We start from the raw sequence: 15326 nt of genomic DNA on the forward strand, positions 1-15326 counted from the left end.
ATGAATTCGTATTTAACCTCTTGTTCTGTCTAACAGGGTCATTGGTTTCCTGGAAGCTATTGTCTGCATAAAATTTGGACAAGATCTCTTCTCTAAGACCCAAATCCTCTATGTTGTGCTTTGGCTTCTTTGTGTGGTAAGTCATTACTTTTTTACCCAAAAGTGTTAGTTAAAGTCCCCATGGTGTCTTCTAAAACAAAACAAAACAAAACACTCTTGTGTACCAAGGTTCCTTAGAAATTTATAGACGGGACATTCTACTGTAGTAATGCAAGATTGGCCACTAGTCTGAAGTTCAAGAATAAATACATAGGACCACATGGCACCTACAATTGGTCACCTTTGCAGGTTCTGGTCAAATGCCCTCAGCAGGTGCATCATACTCTCATTTATTTCGCTTATGAGAATTCATCTACACTTGCTGAAAATGTCAGGCCTGCCATGAGGTGACAAGGATAGTTACAGTGCCCCGTAACATATGTATTACTGTCCAAGGGTTTATGTACAAAATGACAGACTGTTGTTTATAGGCCAAGTGAGGTGTCTTTGGAGGTAATCAGACCATACAGTTTCTTCCCCGCCGGCCGACTTTATAAGCCTGTGAAGGATGTGTTTTCCTCTCAGAAGGGAAGAGCCCTGGGGGCCCCCAGCTCCGTTGTCCTGGGACATCTCCCTCCTCTTTCAAATGAAGCAGGATCTTGCCTAGCTTAAAATTCTGTCGTTGCGCTTCTTAATTTGTTTTGTTACTTTGGGGAAAAGTCTTATTTTACATTTAAGATTCTTCCCTTTTACTTACTTGGTCCAGAAAATTAACTCGGATTTTTTTTTTTTTTAATGATCGTAGAAAATTTCAAACATATGTGGAAGTAGATAGGGGGTCGCTCACCCCTCATGCACCCATCATCCAGTTTCAACAGTTGTCAACCCATGGGCAGTCTTATGTCCTTATATTCCATACTCACTATGCCCAACCCTGGGTTACTTTGAAGCAGACCCACTTTACTATTTCAGGACGTATCTCTAAAGAAGATAAGAATGCTTTTTGGTTGGTGCAACCACCATACCATTATCACGCCTGAAAAAGAATTAATTCCTTCATACTGTCAAATAGCTAATCAACGTTCACATTTCTAATGTTTCCTTACATTTTGTATTTTTTAGCAGTTTATTTGAATCAACATCCACTGATTGCAGTTGGTTGGCATGCCTTTTAATAAAAGGTCTCTTTGGGGGCTTCCCTGGTGGCGCAGTGGTTGAGAGTCCGCCTGCTGATGCAGGGGACACGGGTTCGTGCCCCGGTCCGGGAAGATCCCACATGCCACGGAGCGGCTGGGCCCGTGAGCCGTGGCCGCTGAGCCTGCGCGTCCGGAGCCTGTGCTCCGCAACGGGAGAGGCCACAACAGTGAGAGGCCCGCATACCGCAAAAAAAAAAAAGGTCTCTTTGAATCTACAGTTTTCCCTCTGTCTCTAGCTCTCTCCTTTACATTGAAGAAACAAGCTCTTTTGTCTTCTAGATTTTCCCTCAGTCTGGTTTTACTGACTCCATCCTTACTGTAACTGAACAGATTTCTTTGTCCTCTATACTTTCTGTAAATCGGTAGCTGGATGCAGAGGCTTAATCAGATTCAGGTCTAATTGGTGGGGGCGGGGAGCAAAACTAAACTCTGTATTTCTTTTTTTGTGTGTGTGGTACGCGGGCCTCTCACTGTTGTGGCCTCTCCCATTGCGGAGCACAGGCTCCGGACGCGCAGGCCCAGCGGCCATGGCTCACGGGCCCAGCCGCTCCGCGGCATGTGGGATCTTCCCAGACCGGGGCACGAACCCGCGTCCCCTGCATCAGCAGGTGGACTCCCAACCACTGTACCACCAGGGAAGCCCCTAAACTCTGTATTTTTTTAAAAGTGTTTCTTATTGCCTTTTGTGGTGTCTATTTTTAGGGTTACTTGCTAGAAATCCTAACTGTGCCAGGGCACCTTGAGCCTGTTCTATCCTGTTTTATCTTGAACAATGAAAGGGAATAATGATCTCCTTTGTACTCAGGCTCCGGAATTAACGCTCAGAAGTACTTTTTCTGTTGCAGTGTGACTAGATATAAGGATTGGTTGGGGCAGTGTGTCAGATGGGCCAGGAGATCTCACCATGCGCTCCTCACATTTCTGCCTGGCGTGGGCACCCCAGCTCTGTGAATTGTAGCGTGACCCATGGCGGTGGGCAGGTGTGGGTGCAGCCCTCACCTGGCGCCGCTGGGACCACAGGGAGGTTGAGGCAGGCGGGACTCCTGGGATGTGGGCCAAAGGCCCTCCTCACAACGGCCCACTGTGGGCCTCCCCCTGGGGCATCAGCAGCCAGAAAGGTCTCCCCAAGGGCGTGTCCAAGGAGCGATCTCTGGTCACCCAGCCGGTGGGGCTCCTCCAGTCTCTCTCTAAGTTGTAGAGACTTTCGCTCTGTTTTACTGATTAAACACTTAGCATTATACCTCCTTACTTTGGTGAGTTTTGATCTGCCTTGGTGTCTGTGTGACAGTAACTTATTTTGAGGACATGACCCGTTTCTCAGTCTCTGTATCGCTTAGCATAGTCCCTTATAAGTCTGTCATGTTGCCACGTTCTTGTTAGAGCTGCCCTGGTGCCGGAGCCACACAGGTAGGTGATAGTGAAGATTTATTCATGCTTACTAGGTGCCAGACACTGTTTGAAGCACTTTTCATGAATTGCATATTTGATCTTTACACTTTGAGGGGAGGTACTTTATTATCCCTCTTTTATAGATAAAGGCGCAGAGAGGTTCACTCACTTACCTAAGGTCACACAGGTAGCATGTGGCAGAGCCAGGACTCAAACCCAGATAGTCTGGCTGGAGATTTCCTGCTCCCCCTCCACAGGTGTCCCCCTTCGGAGGATCTCCAAGTCCACGTGGGAATTACACAAGCAAACTACTTATATTGCAAACATCATAAAAGATGTTTGGGTTGTAGTGAGGTAGATGGACCTAGAATCTGTCATATAGAGTGAGGTAAGTCAGAAAGAGAAAAACAAACACCATATGCTAACACGTATATGTGGAATTTAAAAAAGCGGTACTGATGAACCTAGTGACAGGGAATAAAGAGGCAGACGTAGAGAACAGACTTGAGGACACAGGGAGGGGAAAGCGTACGCTGGGACGAAGTGAGAGAGTGGCATGGACATATATACGCTACCAAATGTGAAATGGATAGCTAGTGGGAAGCAGCCGCATCGCACAGGGAGATCAGCTCGGTGCCTTGTGACCACCTAGAGGGGTGGGATAGGGAGGGTGGGAGGGAGATGCAAGAGGGACGAGATATGTGGATATATGTGTATGTATAGCTGATTCACTTTGTTATATTCACTTTTTTATAAAGCAGAAACTAGCACACCATTGTAAAGCAATTATACACCAATAAAGGTGTGCAAAAAACAAAAAGAAAGATGTGTGTGCACGGAGCTAGAGGAGCCCTAGAGAGAGCAGCAGACAAGCTGGGGTGAAGCTCCTGGAGGTGATGTGTGCTCAGGATCACAAAGGATCACCGTGAACGGCTCCCCCATCCCTCAGGCGCCCCAGCCTAAGACCCAGGCGGCTGCTTCCTCTCCTCTGTCAGCCCCCATGTCAGCCCTCCGGCTCTATTCATTCACCCGGGTGGCCCAGCTCCAGCCCCTCCTCTCTGTTCCCACTGCCTCTGCCCTCTAGACACCCATTTTCTCCATCCTGCCCTTCACCTCCATTCCCTACACTGCTGCCGGAGTGATCTTCCATAATTCCGATCGGAACCCCTTTGCCCTGCGTAGAATCATTTCCCCTATCGTTGGGGCCTAGAGGGCCTAACAGTACAGCATCTCCCCCCACCAGGTTCAGAGCAATTAGAGATAGTCAGGATGGACGAAGGCTATGGAGGCAGAACGGCAGCTTTACTACTGAGAGTCCACATTTTTCGGTATCAGCTTCAGGTGCGTGCCAACAAGGGGCTTCGGATTAGTGAACCCCAGAAGCAGACACGCTTCCTCTGCAGCCCCAGGAAGCAGGGCGCCCACATTGCGCTGGTGGCCTCGCACCCAGAGGGAAAGAAGGGAGACGCCCAGCTTCCTTGTCTGTTATTCCCTAGTCCGTTAAGATACTCGCACCTCCCTGGGGAAGGGGCGAGGGGTGAGGGAAAGCAGGAGTGTTATACCAGGGAAGCCCCCTCCGTGTAGACAGAAACAGCAAGAAGGAACAGCATCCCCACCACAGACCTACCAGCTGAGACAGGAAGTCGTGCTTGTGTGTTTAGGGCCGTCATTCTGGATCGTTCACCACACCCACCGCCTGTACCCCGTGCTCGGGCTCCGCCAAACTATTCCTAGATACCTCAACCCACCATCCTTCCAGAGTCGTCTTGCCTTCACCCAGGAGGCTTCCTCTGCCCGATCTGCGTGCTTTTCCCTGCGTTCTCTACCTGGTGAATCTTAATGCCAAGACCAAACTTAAATCCGTGTCCTGCATGCAATACGCTCTCACCTGCGAGGCAGACTAGACGACCCCTCCTCGGGGGACCAGCCGCATTTCGTACGTGTTTCTTTTAGTTCTAGCGCCAGTGTGATGTAACTTGGGGTATTTATATCGGTCTCCTCCACATGGTACTTCCTGCTCACAGAGAATAAGTTTCCATTGTCCTTTTGTCCCCACGGACGCTAGCACAGGAAACACTCGGCACACGCAGGGAGGAGAAAGGACTGAGGTCAAGGGACAAAGACCGGGACACACAGAGGCAGGTTGAGAGACAAGCATGTCCAAAGACTCAAAGCCATGCCCGTGCCAGCGTCACAAGAGGACAGCGACCTGTTTGGGGAGCAAGAAGGAGAGCGAGTTGGAGGCAGAGGGGGTCGTCTGCGTAGGATGGGCTCTGTGTGTCTTGGATGGAGATTCGAAGGTTTTTCAGAGGAAAGACTGTCTCACGGGGCAGCTGGAGGGTGGGAGAGTATGGGGGGGGGCAGATTGGAGAAGGGCTGAGCCTGAGGGTGTTGGAGGGACCTCAGTGAGAACCTATCCAAGGCAGCGGCATTGAAGATGCAGAGAAAGGGCTGGATCTGAGAGCTACAGAGCCCAACTCGATAGACGATGTCCCCTTCTGAGAGCTGGGAAGGGCAACCCCAGGCTTTCCTGTTTGTGCCACTGGTGGCTTTTGGTGCTAGTAACAGGTTGGAGGATATCAGAGAAGCCCCTCGAAAGGAGATGAGTTAGGTGTGAGGGACTCTTAGATTTTACAGGTGAAGGTGTCTTGTGTCATTGGAAATTCTGGTCTGTCCAGTAGCACTGGAAAGACTCGGTCGGCGCTGGAGGTGAAAGAGGTGGGAGGCACCTGTGTGTAGGGTACGGTTGGAGCCGTTGGGTCGGTAAGAGTCGGGGGACATAGTGTGGGAAGGAGAAGCTGGCTGAGAATGGCGTCTGGGGAGCAGCCACATTTTAGAGGCCAGGCCAAGGGCAAGAAACGGCCACAGGAAAGAGGACTTTGAAGATAAGCAGAATCCCCCAGTTGGTGTTAGCAGTGATGAACGCCATGGAGGGGGACCTGGCCTGAAAAGAGGCCTTTGGCTGGGATGATTAGGGGTCCCCACTGCCTTGCACATTTACCAGTTAGAGAAAAAGAGTGGAAATAAGGTCCTGGCACATTTTTATAATCATGGCCTTTATTAGAGATCAAGATTGGTCTCAATCTTAGGAGTGAGGCAAACATTATTGAGTAAGAGAGCGTTGAGTTACGCCAGGCCTCCACACTAAGAGAAACAAAGCCCCCAATTATTCGCCTTGCCTGGTAGGAGAACGTACACAGAATCTGAGATCAGTGTGGAAGTAAAGCTCCCAGATGCTGGTTAATAAGCTGCCCCCGCACCAGTTGTCTGATCAGTCGGGGTGAATTTGAGCACACCTTACCATAGCGTGGAAGCCACACCGGGGGGGCGGGGGGGGGTGTGCTGCCTTGGCTCTCAGCCCTCACGTTTCTCTTTCTTTCTTCCTTTTATTTAAACAGAATCCATACAACTGTCATTTTAAATCCAGGCCTTGACATTTTAAGTGGGTGCTTGCCTAGATTTCCACAGGTGTGATTGCAAACCCATAAATTACACGCTTTTGTCTCCTGGGACAAGTGTATAAAAGGGGCCTCTTGTACCCAGGTGAAGTGGTAAACTTGGCAGCTGCGGCAGGCCCTTTGCCTGGCGATCGTGATGATAAGCATCTGTCTCCCAGCACCTGCCAGTGTTTGCCTGCCCCGCTGCAAAGCCAGCTCTGCTCAGCTGTCTGCTGCTGGAGCAGCCCCAGCTGCCCGCCTGCCCTCCCAGGGGAAGGGAGGAAGCTGGGGGACGAAGAGGAAGAGCCCCACACGCCTGCCCTCTGGTGGGCGGGTTGCACAGTGACAGCCAGCCCAGCCCTGACTGCTCCCATGGTCTAGCGGCGCGGCGCTGCCCCCACCCCCCACCCCCGCCACCGCACAGCCACCGACTGGTCCACGGAGGTGGAACCTGTCCTCCCTGCCCTCCCTGTGAAACCTAGGCCGACCTGTTCTGCTCTTTGTCAAGGAGCTGACATATACATAGGTTTACACACTGCGGATGCTCTAGTCTTCCCACTCTTGCCATGCCGTGAAAATCGTACATTTAATCGTGGTTGTATATTAGAAATCTGAACAAGTACTGGAATATGTTAAAGATTAGAAATAGTTTTCATTCTATAATTTGAATATATTCATTCATTGCCTAATTTTTTGATGGGGGGGATATGAGCTTTTTTAAAAAAATTCCTAATTTACACCAGTTTGTATATGGATTTAATATAAAATGAACTAGTGGGTCTTCTTATATTTCATGTTACCTCTCCACCATGCCGCTAGTCACACTTCACTGATGTAGAAGGAGAATGGCCAGCTGGAGCGCTTGGACTCCTTTCTTTCTTGAGACTTAAGGTGACTCTGTGCGCCCAGCAGACACTCAGTGAACGTCACTGACCTGAGGAACTGGGCCAGGGCTGGACCACAAGCTGCGGTGATGAGAACGCACAGCCCAGCCTTCCCTGCAGTCCTGGCTCTACCCTCCAGGCTGTGGGCTGTGCAGAGGGATGGGATGGGACTGGCTTTTCCCATGATGCTTTGCTTCCTCCAGGAATGGATGAGTGGACAGATCAATAGAGATATAAAGATGTGTAGGCATAAAATCAGTATTTATCTCGATGGCCATCCCTGAAATGTGATCCAGGGATATAAAGAGACCTGTGTTCTGGCTTCAGTCTTGCCACACTCTAGCTGTGTGTCTTTGAGAAGGCAGTCGCCTCTGAGCCTTCATTCCCCTGCTGTGAAATGAGGGGAATTGAAATTAACGATCTCTGAGGCAATGCCTCTAGATCTAAAGTTATGATTCTGAGAAAGAATTAAAATTATTCAAGAAGGGAAGAGTCCATCATGATTTCACAACTGTTCCCATGACTGGGTCAAGGTGACAGGTCCCCAAGAGGAAATGCAGTGGAAGAGATGGAGGTTAGGAATCCTTGAAGAGGATTCACTGTCAATGGGTTCCTAAATCAAGGAATTCTGAAGAAATGTCATGGCAGGACGGGCAGTTTGGTTTGGTTGAGTTTTGGTGATTAACTTACAGTCGCGAGGGGAAGGGGAGGCCTGGCTGGAGGACCTGGCCCAACACACTGCTTAGTCCAGACAGCCAGGAAGTTTTCCCCAACTTGTAGTTTTTTGACATATTTTTAAACTTTGGATTCTTAGGTGCTATTTTTTTCCTTAGAGTATAATTTAGGGTGCAGGGGGGCCAGTGGGGCACACATGGGGGGAAGCGGAGGTGATCCTGGCCTCTGGGTACCCATGGACCACGCCCTTCTCTTTTCACACCAGGGCTCACAAGACATTTTTATTTTCGCTTTAGTTTCCTATCTACTTAACTGAGAAAAACAAAAGCAACCAGAACTGGGGTCAGAGTCGGGCCACTGAGACTAAAAAGCAGCGCCAAGCCCAGGGCAGCGGTGTCCTGCTGGGGTCTGCCACCTACACGTGGGTGTGTGTCCTCAATGCCCTCCGGCACCACTGTGACCCCAGACTGAATGAAACTGCTTTTTCATTCAGAAATCCTCTTCCCCTCAGAAGCTGACAAGCTAAGTCCTTTTTTTTTTTTTTTTTTTTTTTTTTGTGGTACGCGGGCCTCTCACTGTTGTGGCCTCTCCCGCTGCGGAGCACAGGCTCCAGACGCGCAGGCTCAGCGGCCACGGCTCACGGGCCCAGCTGCTCCGCAACATGTGGGATCCTCCCGGACCGGGGCACGAATCCGTGTCCCCTGCATCGGCAGGCGGACTCTCAAACACTGTGCCACCAGGGAAGCCCAAGCTAAGTCCTTTTAACTCTTTCCAGTGATGGGCGGCAGGGTGCAGAGGATAGGCTGTGAAAATCAGGCCAAAAAGAAAAAAAAGAAATACAATGTAGAGTCCTATCCGTCCTCTTAGGCAGAACCTGCAAAGCTGTTCAGAAAATGCATCCCACCTGATCCCACATCTAGAAATGATCTTCACTCTGACAGTGGAGTCACAGTGGTAACTGTGGCCTCATCGGAGCTCTTCTTGCCGAAAGCTTTAGGGGTGCTGCCCCCCGGGGTTCACCTCTGTCGCATCCAGCCATTCTGTAACCGGCATCCCGGGAGAGAAGGCAGAAATGCGTCGAGCCATCGTGTATGAATTCCCATTGAAACCCTGAAGTTCCGGGAAGTGGAATTCTTTGGTGCACCCTCACTTATAAAATGGTTTTGTGCTTGTTTTTCTCTTCCAGGCGTTCACTACCTTCCTGTGTCTGTACGGCATGGTTTGGTATGCAGAGCACTATGGTCACCGAGAAAAGGTATAGAATGGAAGGTGGAGATGGCCTTTTATTTAAACTAACCACGTCCTGCTTAGCGCTTTAGCCCAGAGCACATGCACGTGAGGATGTGGCATGTACGAGAGTGAGAGTGAGAGCCGGGTGTCAGCCTCCCTGCTTTAGAAACGTAGCCAGTGCAGAATTCACTTCCTATCAGTTGCCATCCTTACGTGTGACTGCCCTATTCAATAGGTCAGGACTTTTATCCTCATTTCTTAAGGGGGTTAAAGCTTAATTATTTGTTTATATATATATATATTTTTTTTAAATTGCATGTCAAGCCCCAGAGCAGTTTTTGAAAAGCTAGGTCTTTCACTCTGTCCAGGCCTCTACCTGTATCCCAGCCTCGGGCTCCCATCCGGAAACTCCTGCCCTGCCCACTTCATAGTAGATGAAGATTAAGGTAGAGGATAGATGTGAGTGGGCTTAAAATGCTGTAGCAGTCTTGCCAACTGTAATTATTTTTTTAAGTAAAAATAACAGCTTTCATCCTTTATTCATACGTTTAGTCTAAGGAGCTAAAGGCGCTTCCTAGAAGATGTAATCTGCATCCCCTGGGATATAGCCTTGATCTTATAGCTGAGAGCATAAGCGTGAGGTGATCCTGCACTTGCTGGCGGGGATCCCCAGCCCGGGAGAGGCCAGGGTTGAGCAGCCTCGCTTGTTTGCTGGTCCCCCTCCTCCCGGGAGCACTTGAAATTCCACCACTAAGCCTGCCTCTCTCCCTAGACCTACTCAGAGTGTGAAGATGGTACCTACAGCCCTGACATCTCCTGGCCTCACGGGAAAGGTACAAAAGGTATCTCTCTCTTGCTCTTTGTTAAAAACGCTCCTGGGTCCTCTCCCTCCCAAAGCCCAGTAAAGGGATTTAGCATCAGTATTTATCTTCCGAATGTTGACAAATATATGCCCTGAAGGGTCTCAAACCTACTCATCGCGCGTCTCCTGTTACTTATTAAGAAACATGCAAAGTGCTCACAGGTTCTGCCCAAGAAACTTGCTTCATAGGAAGAGGTGCCACGTGGTTCTGCCTTTTCTGAGACAGGAAAACGTAACAAGATCCCACTGTCTCAAGCATCCTGATGGGGATGTTCCTCCTCTTGGCTTTCACCGTGAGTGAAAAGCGTTAGGAAGAGCTGTGTGCCAGGAGGAGAAAGCTTTCCGAAGAGGTGGATCGACTTAATCGTGTTCATTCAAGAGATAGGCCAGCACGAGGGGGATCTCAACAGTGTAGTCAGGGATCTCCCACTGGCCTCTCTCCGAGGAGCATTTTGGAAAGATTTGGGGCCACCTGGTTATCTTAAAGAATTTGACTCGTAGAACAATGACCCACTGGATAGTAATTCCATGTCAGTTATGAGCTGATTTTGGGCTTGACTGAAGGAAGAGAACTGAATGTCAGGGACCGTGAATTTTAACCCACAGAATTGCTCGGAGAAGCGGGGACAAGGGAGGGGAAAACACTGCTGAGGCAGTTGCTCTCCTGAGTTCTTTTGGGGTGAAGCTCATCACAGCTGTCCCCAGCACTACCGAGTGCTGGTCACCCTGAGATGATTTCTCCTGAATCAGCAGCCTGTTATGGAATGCTGATGGAGGTAGGCACAGGGGTTCCCCTGGGCTCCCTTATTCAGAACCATCCTAGAGATCAGTCCATGGCAATTCCGGGTTCTCCACTGAAAAGACTAAAAGAAACAAGCAATGGTAGAGATATAGTTAAATGAAAGGCAGACAGCTTAAAAAAAAAAAATCTGGGCCCTGGAGCAGAGAACCTTTTGGCTTAGCTGCTAAGCCAGAGATTTGCCATGTTCTCAGCCCGAGGGCAGAGCCAGCCTAATGCCAGAAAGTTCCGATGACCTTCCAGGCCTTACACACCCCTACCCGGAATGCCCACCCTCACCCCACCACTGCCCTGGCTCCACCCTCCACCTGGCTGATGCCTGATGATTGCCCAGCACTCAGCCACTGTAGACGTCTTTCTCTAAGCTCCCACACAAATGATAGAGCGTGACAGACGACACCGCCCCTGCAGACCGTGAGCTGCTTGAGGGCATGTGGCATCTTCAGTCTATGGCTCCGGGGCTGCCTGTCATGAGCAGCAGATTTGTAAAGGTGGCTTCCAGATCCAACCATTGAGGGCATGTAATATCTTTGATCTTTGCCAAGTCAAGAATCCATTCCCATTTAGGGATTTAGAAACAATGGTGTGTAGCAGGTCAAGGTGTGGACACCTAGCTGATGCGTCCTTTGATTGCTAAGGTAGACTCGACACCCATGTGGTTTGTTTTCATTGTCCCTCCTTTGTGCTTCGATGTTATTTGTGCTCTCGCTTCTGGTCCCCATCACCATGACCACGATCCGCCCTACGGTGTGAACGTAAACGTCCTCAGGACGCTCCCGTCTTTGTGGAGCCATGGCTTGCACACCCTGGCCCCAGCTGTGCTAGCTCAGTGCCGGGGCTTCTGTGCCTTGATTCATTAACGAGGCCACTAGATGGCGCACAAGGACCAGTGGAGGAGCGGTGGGGCGGCCCGGACAGGGAGAACCAGAATCAGAGGCTTCAGAAGCCCCGAGCCGGGAGCCCACAGCGTACGGTGACGGTGTGTCCCGATTCCTTTGGCCAGGTTCTGAAGATGGCCCACCCAAGCATCCAGGCAACAGCGAGAGCCATTCTTCCAGAAGAAGGAATCGACATTCCAAGTCAAAAGTCACCAACGGAGTTGGAAAGAAATGAAGGACCCTGGTTAATCAAAGATGTTCCAGGGAGTGCCTCAAACCAGGAGGGGACGGAATCGGCTGGACCTCCCTGCGGGGAGGTCAAAACGCATAGCGTGAACGGGAAGGAGTGGGGGCTGGGAGGGGTCATTATTTGAGAGCATAAGTCTTGTTGCCCACAGACCCGGCCACACGGGGCAGACCACTGCTGGGGGCCCTTCGCCATTGGGTGTCTCTTGTAACTTCAGCACTTGGCACGTGGTCACCGGTAGCAGGACCGTGCTCAAAGGAGAGGGTAGCTATTTACTCAGTTGCCAGAAGCAGTTCTGTGCTTGCGTGCGTGTGTTGTGGATGCAGTTTAAACATCTTCACTCAGGCAGGGCGCCAACCAGACGGCTGACGGACTGGTCACCAGGTTTTATTTTTCTGAATCTGCCTTTCCGTTTGACTGACTGGTTTAAGTCCAGGCCACTTACCTGTCTTTTATTTTGTTGTTTCTTATTTTTTATGTCAGGATGCTTACAAGCCTTCAGAAGCCACCTCTGAGGTTGAACTGGGGGAGGTTTCTCTATTTTTTCCTAGAGAAAAAAAGGGGGGGAGAGTTTGTGTTACACTTCAGCAGCCTTCTCCTCTTTTTAGGACCTGAAACTACACAGCGGTGGGTGGAAACCAGGCTGAGGAAAGGTTAGCTACCCACGTAGGATCCTGGGCTTCAGATCGGAACCTTTTTGTTCCCTTTCCAATGTCGCTTGTCCAGACTTATCCACAGTGCACAGGCGTGGACCTGCCGAGAGGCAGTGCTCACCGCAGCCCCTCCCCCCCAGGTGCCTTTTCCATTTTGTTTGTTTTCCTTCCGTGGTGTGTTGCTGACATTGTCTTTCAGTCCCGTGTGAGGTGCTGGTGAGTATTCCCTTTCATCCATCCGTGCCATGCTCTAGAACATCGACCCTGATATTCACCACCTCTGATGGATCCCTGTTTTAAATAAAACGGTTCACGTTAAAGCCCATCAAATTCTGTCTCTGTAAAGTGCTCGTTTCTTTGCCTCTTATTGGTATTTTCCACTATTTGTAAGCAATCACCGTATTTTTCAAGTGACTTTAGGGTAATAAGAATGTGTATGTGTTTCACGTAGTGAGAAGAAAAGAGAAGAAAATGTGTACTTAGAGGGCTTACAGACACATATGTCCCTTTTCCTAACCTTCCCAAGTGATCAAGAGGAAATGAACAAGATAGTCATTGTTTTCTTACTAGGGTAATGGTTACATCAACCAAGCTGGATTTTTTTTCTCTAGCAAGTGGCCGGTACCCAGTTGATTTTCCTACAGATATAAACTTGCTGCAAGCAACCCTTTTGTTCCCTCATTTCACAGAGCACAAAGGTTTCGATGTCTTTTCCCCCCTTTAAGGAAGTCTTTACCCATAGAAGTGTCATGTTTTTCTTTTCCTGCAAAAGAATCCCAGGGTGAAGGAGTTAAGTGAGTCACGCAAAGCGAGGATCACCTGCTGTGCTCATTGCCAGCAGAGAAGTGTCGCCAGTCACCGGGCTGGTGCGCCGGGTTGTTCCGGCCCTGCGGTCCCAACAGCGGCCCCATGCTTCCCGTGATAGTCCTGAAGAGAGGCAGAGGTGCTTGTCCCATAGACCCCCGCACTCTTTTATCACCCATCAGAGAGGCCTTTCTTAAACAGGGGTACAATGTAAAATTTGTTTGACTTTGAAAGTAGGTGAGTTTGTTTCGTTTTGCTTCTCCGAGCACGTCTGTGCATCACGGACATCGTGTACGTCGTCGGCCTCAACTCCACTTCCTCGTGCTGGGCCACCTCCCTGAGTGTCTCCAAGTTCGTTTTCTGGCGCTTTAACCCTCCTCTGATCAATAGCCGGGTGCAGCTGAAGAAGACGTTTCCTTCTCCAAGGCCGGCCTAGGAGAGGCCCCCGCCCACCTGCGATGACTTGGATTTCCTTGGGTCACGTGAGAGCAGAGTGCACGTGAGACAGTCTCTCCTCAGTGGCTTTGTACGGAACGGCCGGGAAAGTCCTCAGCTGCTTTCCGTGTCCTTTCTTTGAGTTTAATCTTTTCTTTTTCCCTTTCAGTAAGAGCTCTTGACTACAGCGTTTCCAAAACTAGTGCTTTCCTTGACCAGCCAGATTCACGGCTGCCATTTCCTCCTGGAAACTGTGCTGCTGGGTTTGGTCTACTTTTTCCACTCATTTCTATGCAAATGGGCTTCACGTTGATGAAATGTAAAATTTTCCTTGTCACCTATGTTTACTAAAGATCGCCTTTAATCCCTTTAATCAGAGTTGTCATTTAGTATCAGAAACGATTTGAATGCAAGTGATCTCACATTTGCCATTTACAAACTGCCCTCTTAAAAGGCACCATTGTTTAGGACGTAATACGCGAAGAATTCTTTACCTATATTTCTCTGTATGTAGCATGGCATGGAGTGTTGAGTACTTTTTCTTTTTTGTCATTCTTGGTCTTTCCGTGGCCTTTCCCTGCCTTGCTTGTGTCTGTTTTCACCATTTGTAAAAGCCTTGGCCAAACTGCTCCCATAGCAATGCTAGGACACTTCATTGACCTGTTTTAAGCATTTTGATGATAAAAGACATCCTATAAATGCCAGTCTTATTTTCACCATGACTGCTTCTGTAGTGAGCTCATGAGTAAAGTACTCACCTAGGAGAAATAAAATTCTTTACCAAATACATCAGGTTCAGCCCTATTGGTCTCCCCTCTGAAGCCGCTCTGCATCATCTCTAAGTGATACCTCTTTTTGTCTGGGGTCTCCTTGTGGAATTGGACCCTTGGGTTGCCTTATTTGTTGATAATAGTGCAGTTACTCAGGCCCTTACGGGGGGAGCTAAATGCAGGGTGGAAAAGAAAAAATTTAACCATTGGAAACCAGAGGAAGTGAGCACTTTAAACGGGGGATTAATTTGTGTGCTCTGTGCTCTTTTAATTATGCGTAGGATTACCCGCGTGTTCACCAGGTGGGCTTCACTTACAGTGTTCTTATTGCTATGAAAACCAGGTATCCCCCAGGTAGGTAATTGCAAATCCTCAATGTATTTCCCACTTTTATGATTGAAATCAAGATGTGAGGAGAACCAAGACTTCTGTTCATCAGTGTTTCATTACAGGTGCATCTCTTGCCTTCATCGTGCATGTACATTGCAAGGGTTATATTTGAGATTTGGTTCTTTGTGAGTTTCAGCATTAGTAATGGCTATGACCGATGGGCTTCAGAGTCTGGTTGCTAGCCCATAATAGATTTTTACAACATTTCACTTTATAACATTTTATTCTAAACCTGATGCTAGGACTATCACAGGTGAAGGTTACAAATTTTTTTAATTTAACTCTGGTATTACCTTTGATGCAATAACTACCTACAGCTTTTTTATTTTGCTGTCTTCTGTGAATTTAGAGGAATTATTTATTAATGTCTACCAAAGAAGGGGGAAAGTAGTTGGATGTGTATATTTTTGGTTTTTGTTTTTTTAGTGTGTGGGAATGCTGAAATGTAAAATTTTCCTTGTCACCTATGTTTACTAAAGATCGCCTTTAATCCCTTTGAGAAATTCATCTGCAATTTTGTCTACCTTGACGTTACCTTTCTTCCATCCTCTTCGCGTAAACCCAGTGAGGACAGAAACATCATTCAGAAAATAGAATTTGCCTGAGAGTTTTGCTTTCCCAGCTGATGGCAACCAACT

At 48.8% G+C, this 15326-nt stretch overlaps 1 protein-coding gene across 2 annotated transcripts in view; it reads left to right on the top strand.

The window, feature by feature from the left end:
- PTDSS1 (phosphatidylserine synthase 1) overlaps positions 1-11951 on the top strand; it is a 64491-nt gene extending 52540 nt beyond the window's left edge. Inside the window, exons 10-13 of one of the 2 annotated variants that reach the window (XM_059994937.1) lie at positions 37-136; positions 8807-8875; positions 9623-9692; positions 11515-11951. In XM_059994937.1, the coding sequence (XP_059850920.1) occupies positions 37-136; positions 8807-8875; positions 9623-9692; positions 11515-11624 (349 nt within the window). In that variant the 3' untranslated portion in view covers positions 11625-11951. The remainder of the gene's footprint in view (positions 1-36; positions 137-8806; positions 8876-9622; positions 9693-11514) is intronic. The other variant, XM_059994938.1, reaches the window with a different exon arrangement.
- Positions 11952-15326: the final 3375 nt, after the last annotated feature.

This window comes from Delphinus delphis, chromosome 17, assembly GCF_949987515.2.
Source record: "Delphinus delphis chromosome 17, mDelDel1.2, whole genome shotgun sequence".
Lineage (NCBI taxonomy): Eukaryota > Metazoa > Chordata > Mammalia > Artiodactyla > Delphinidae > Delphinus > Delphinus delphis.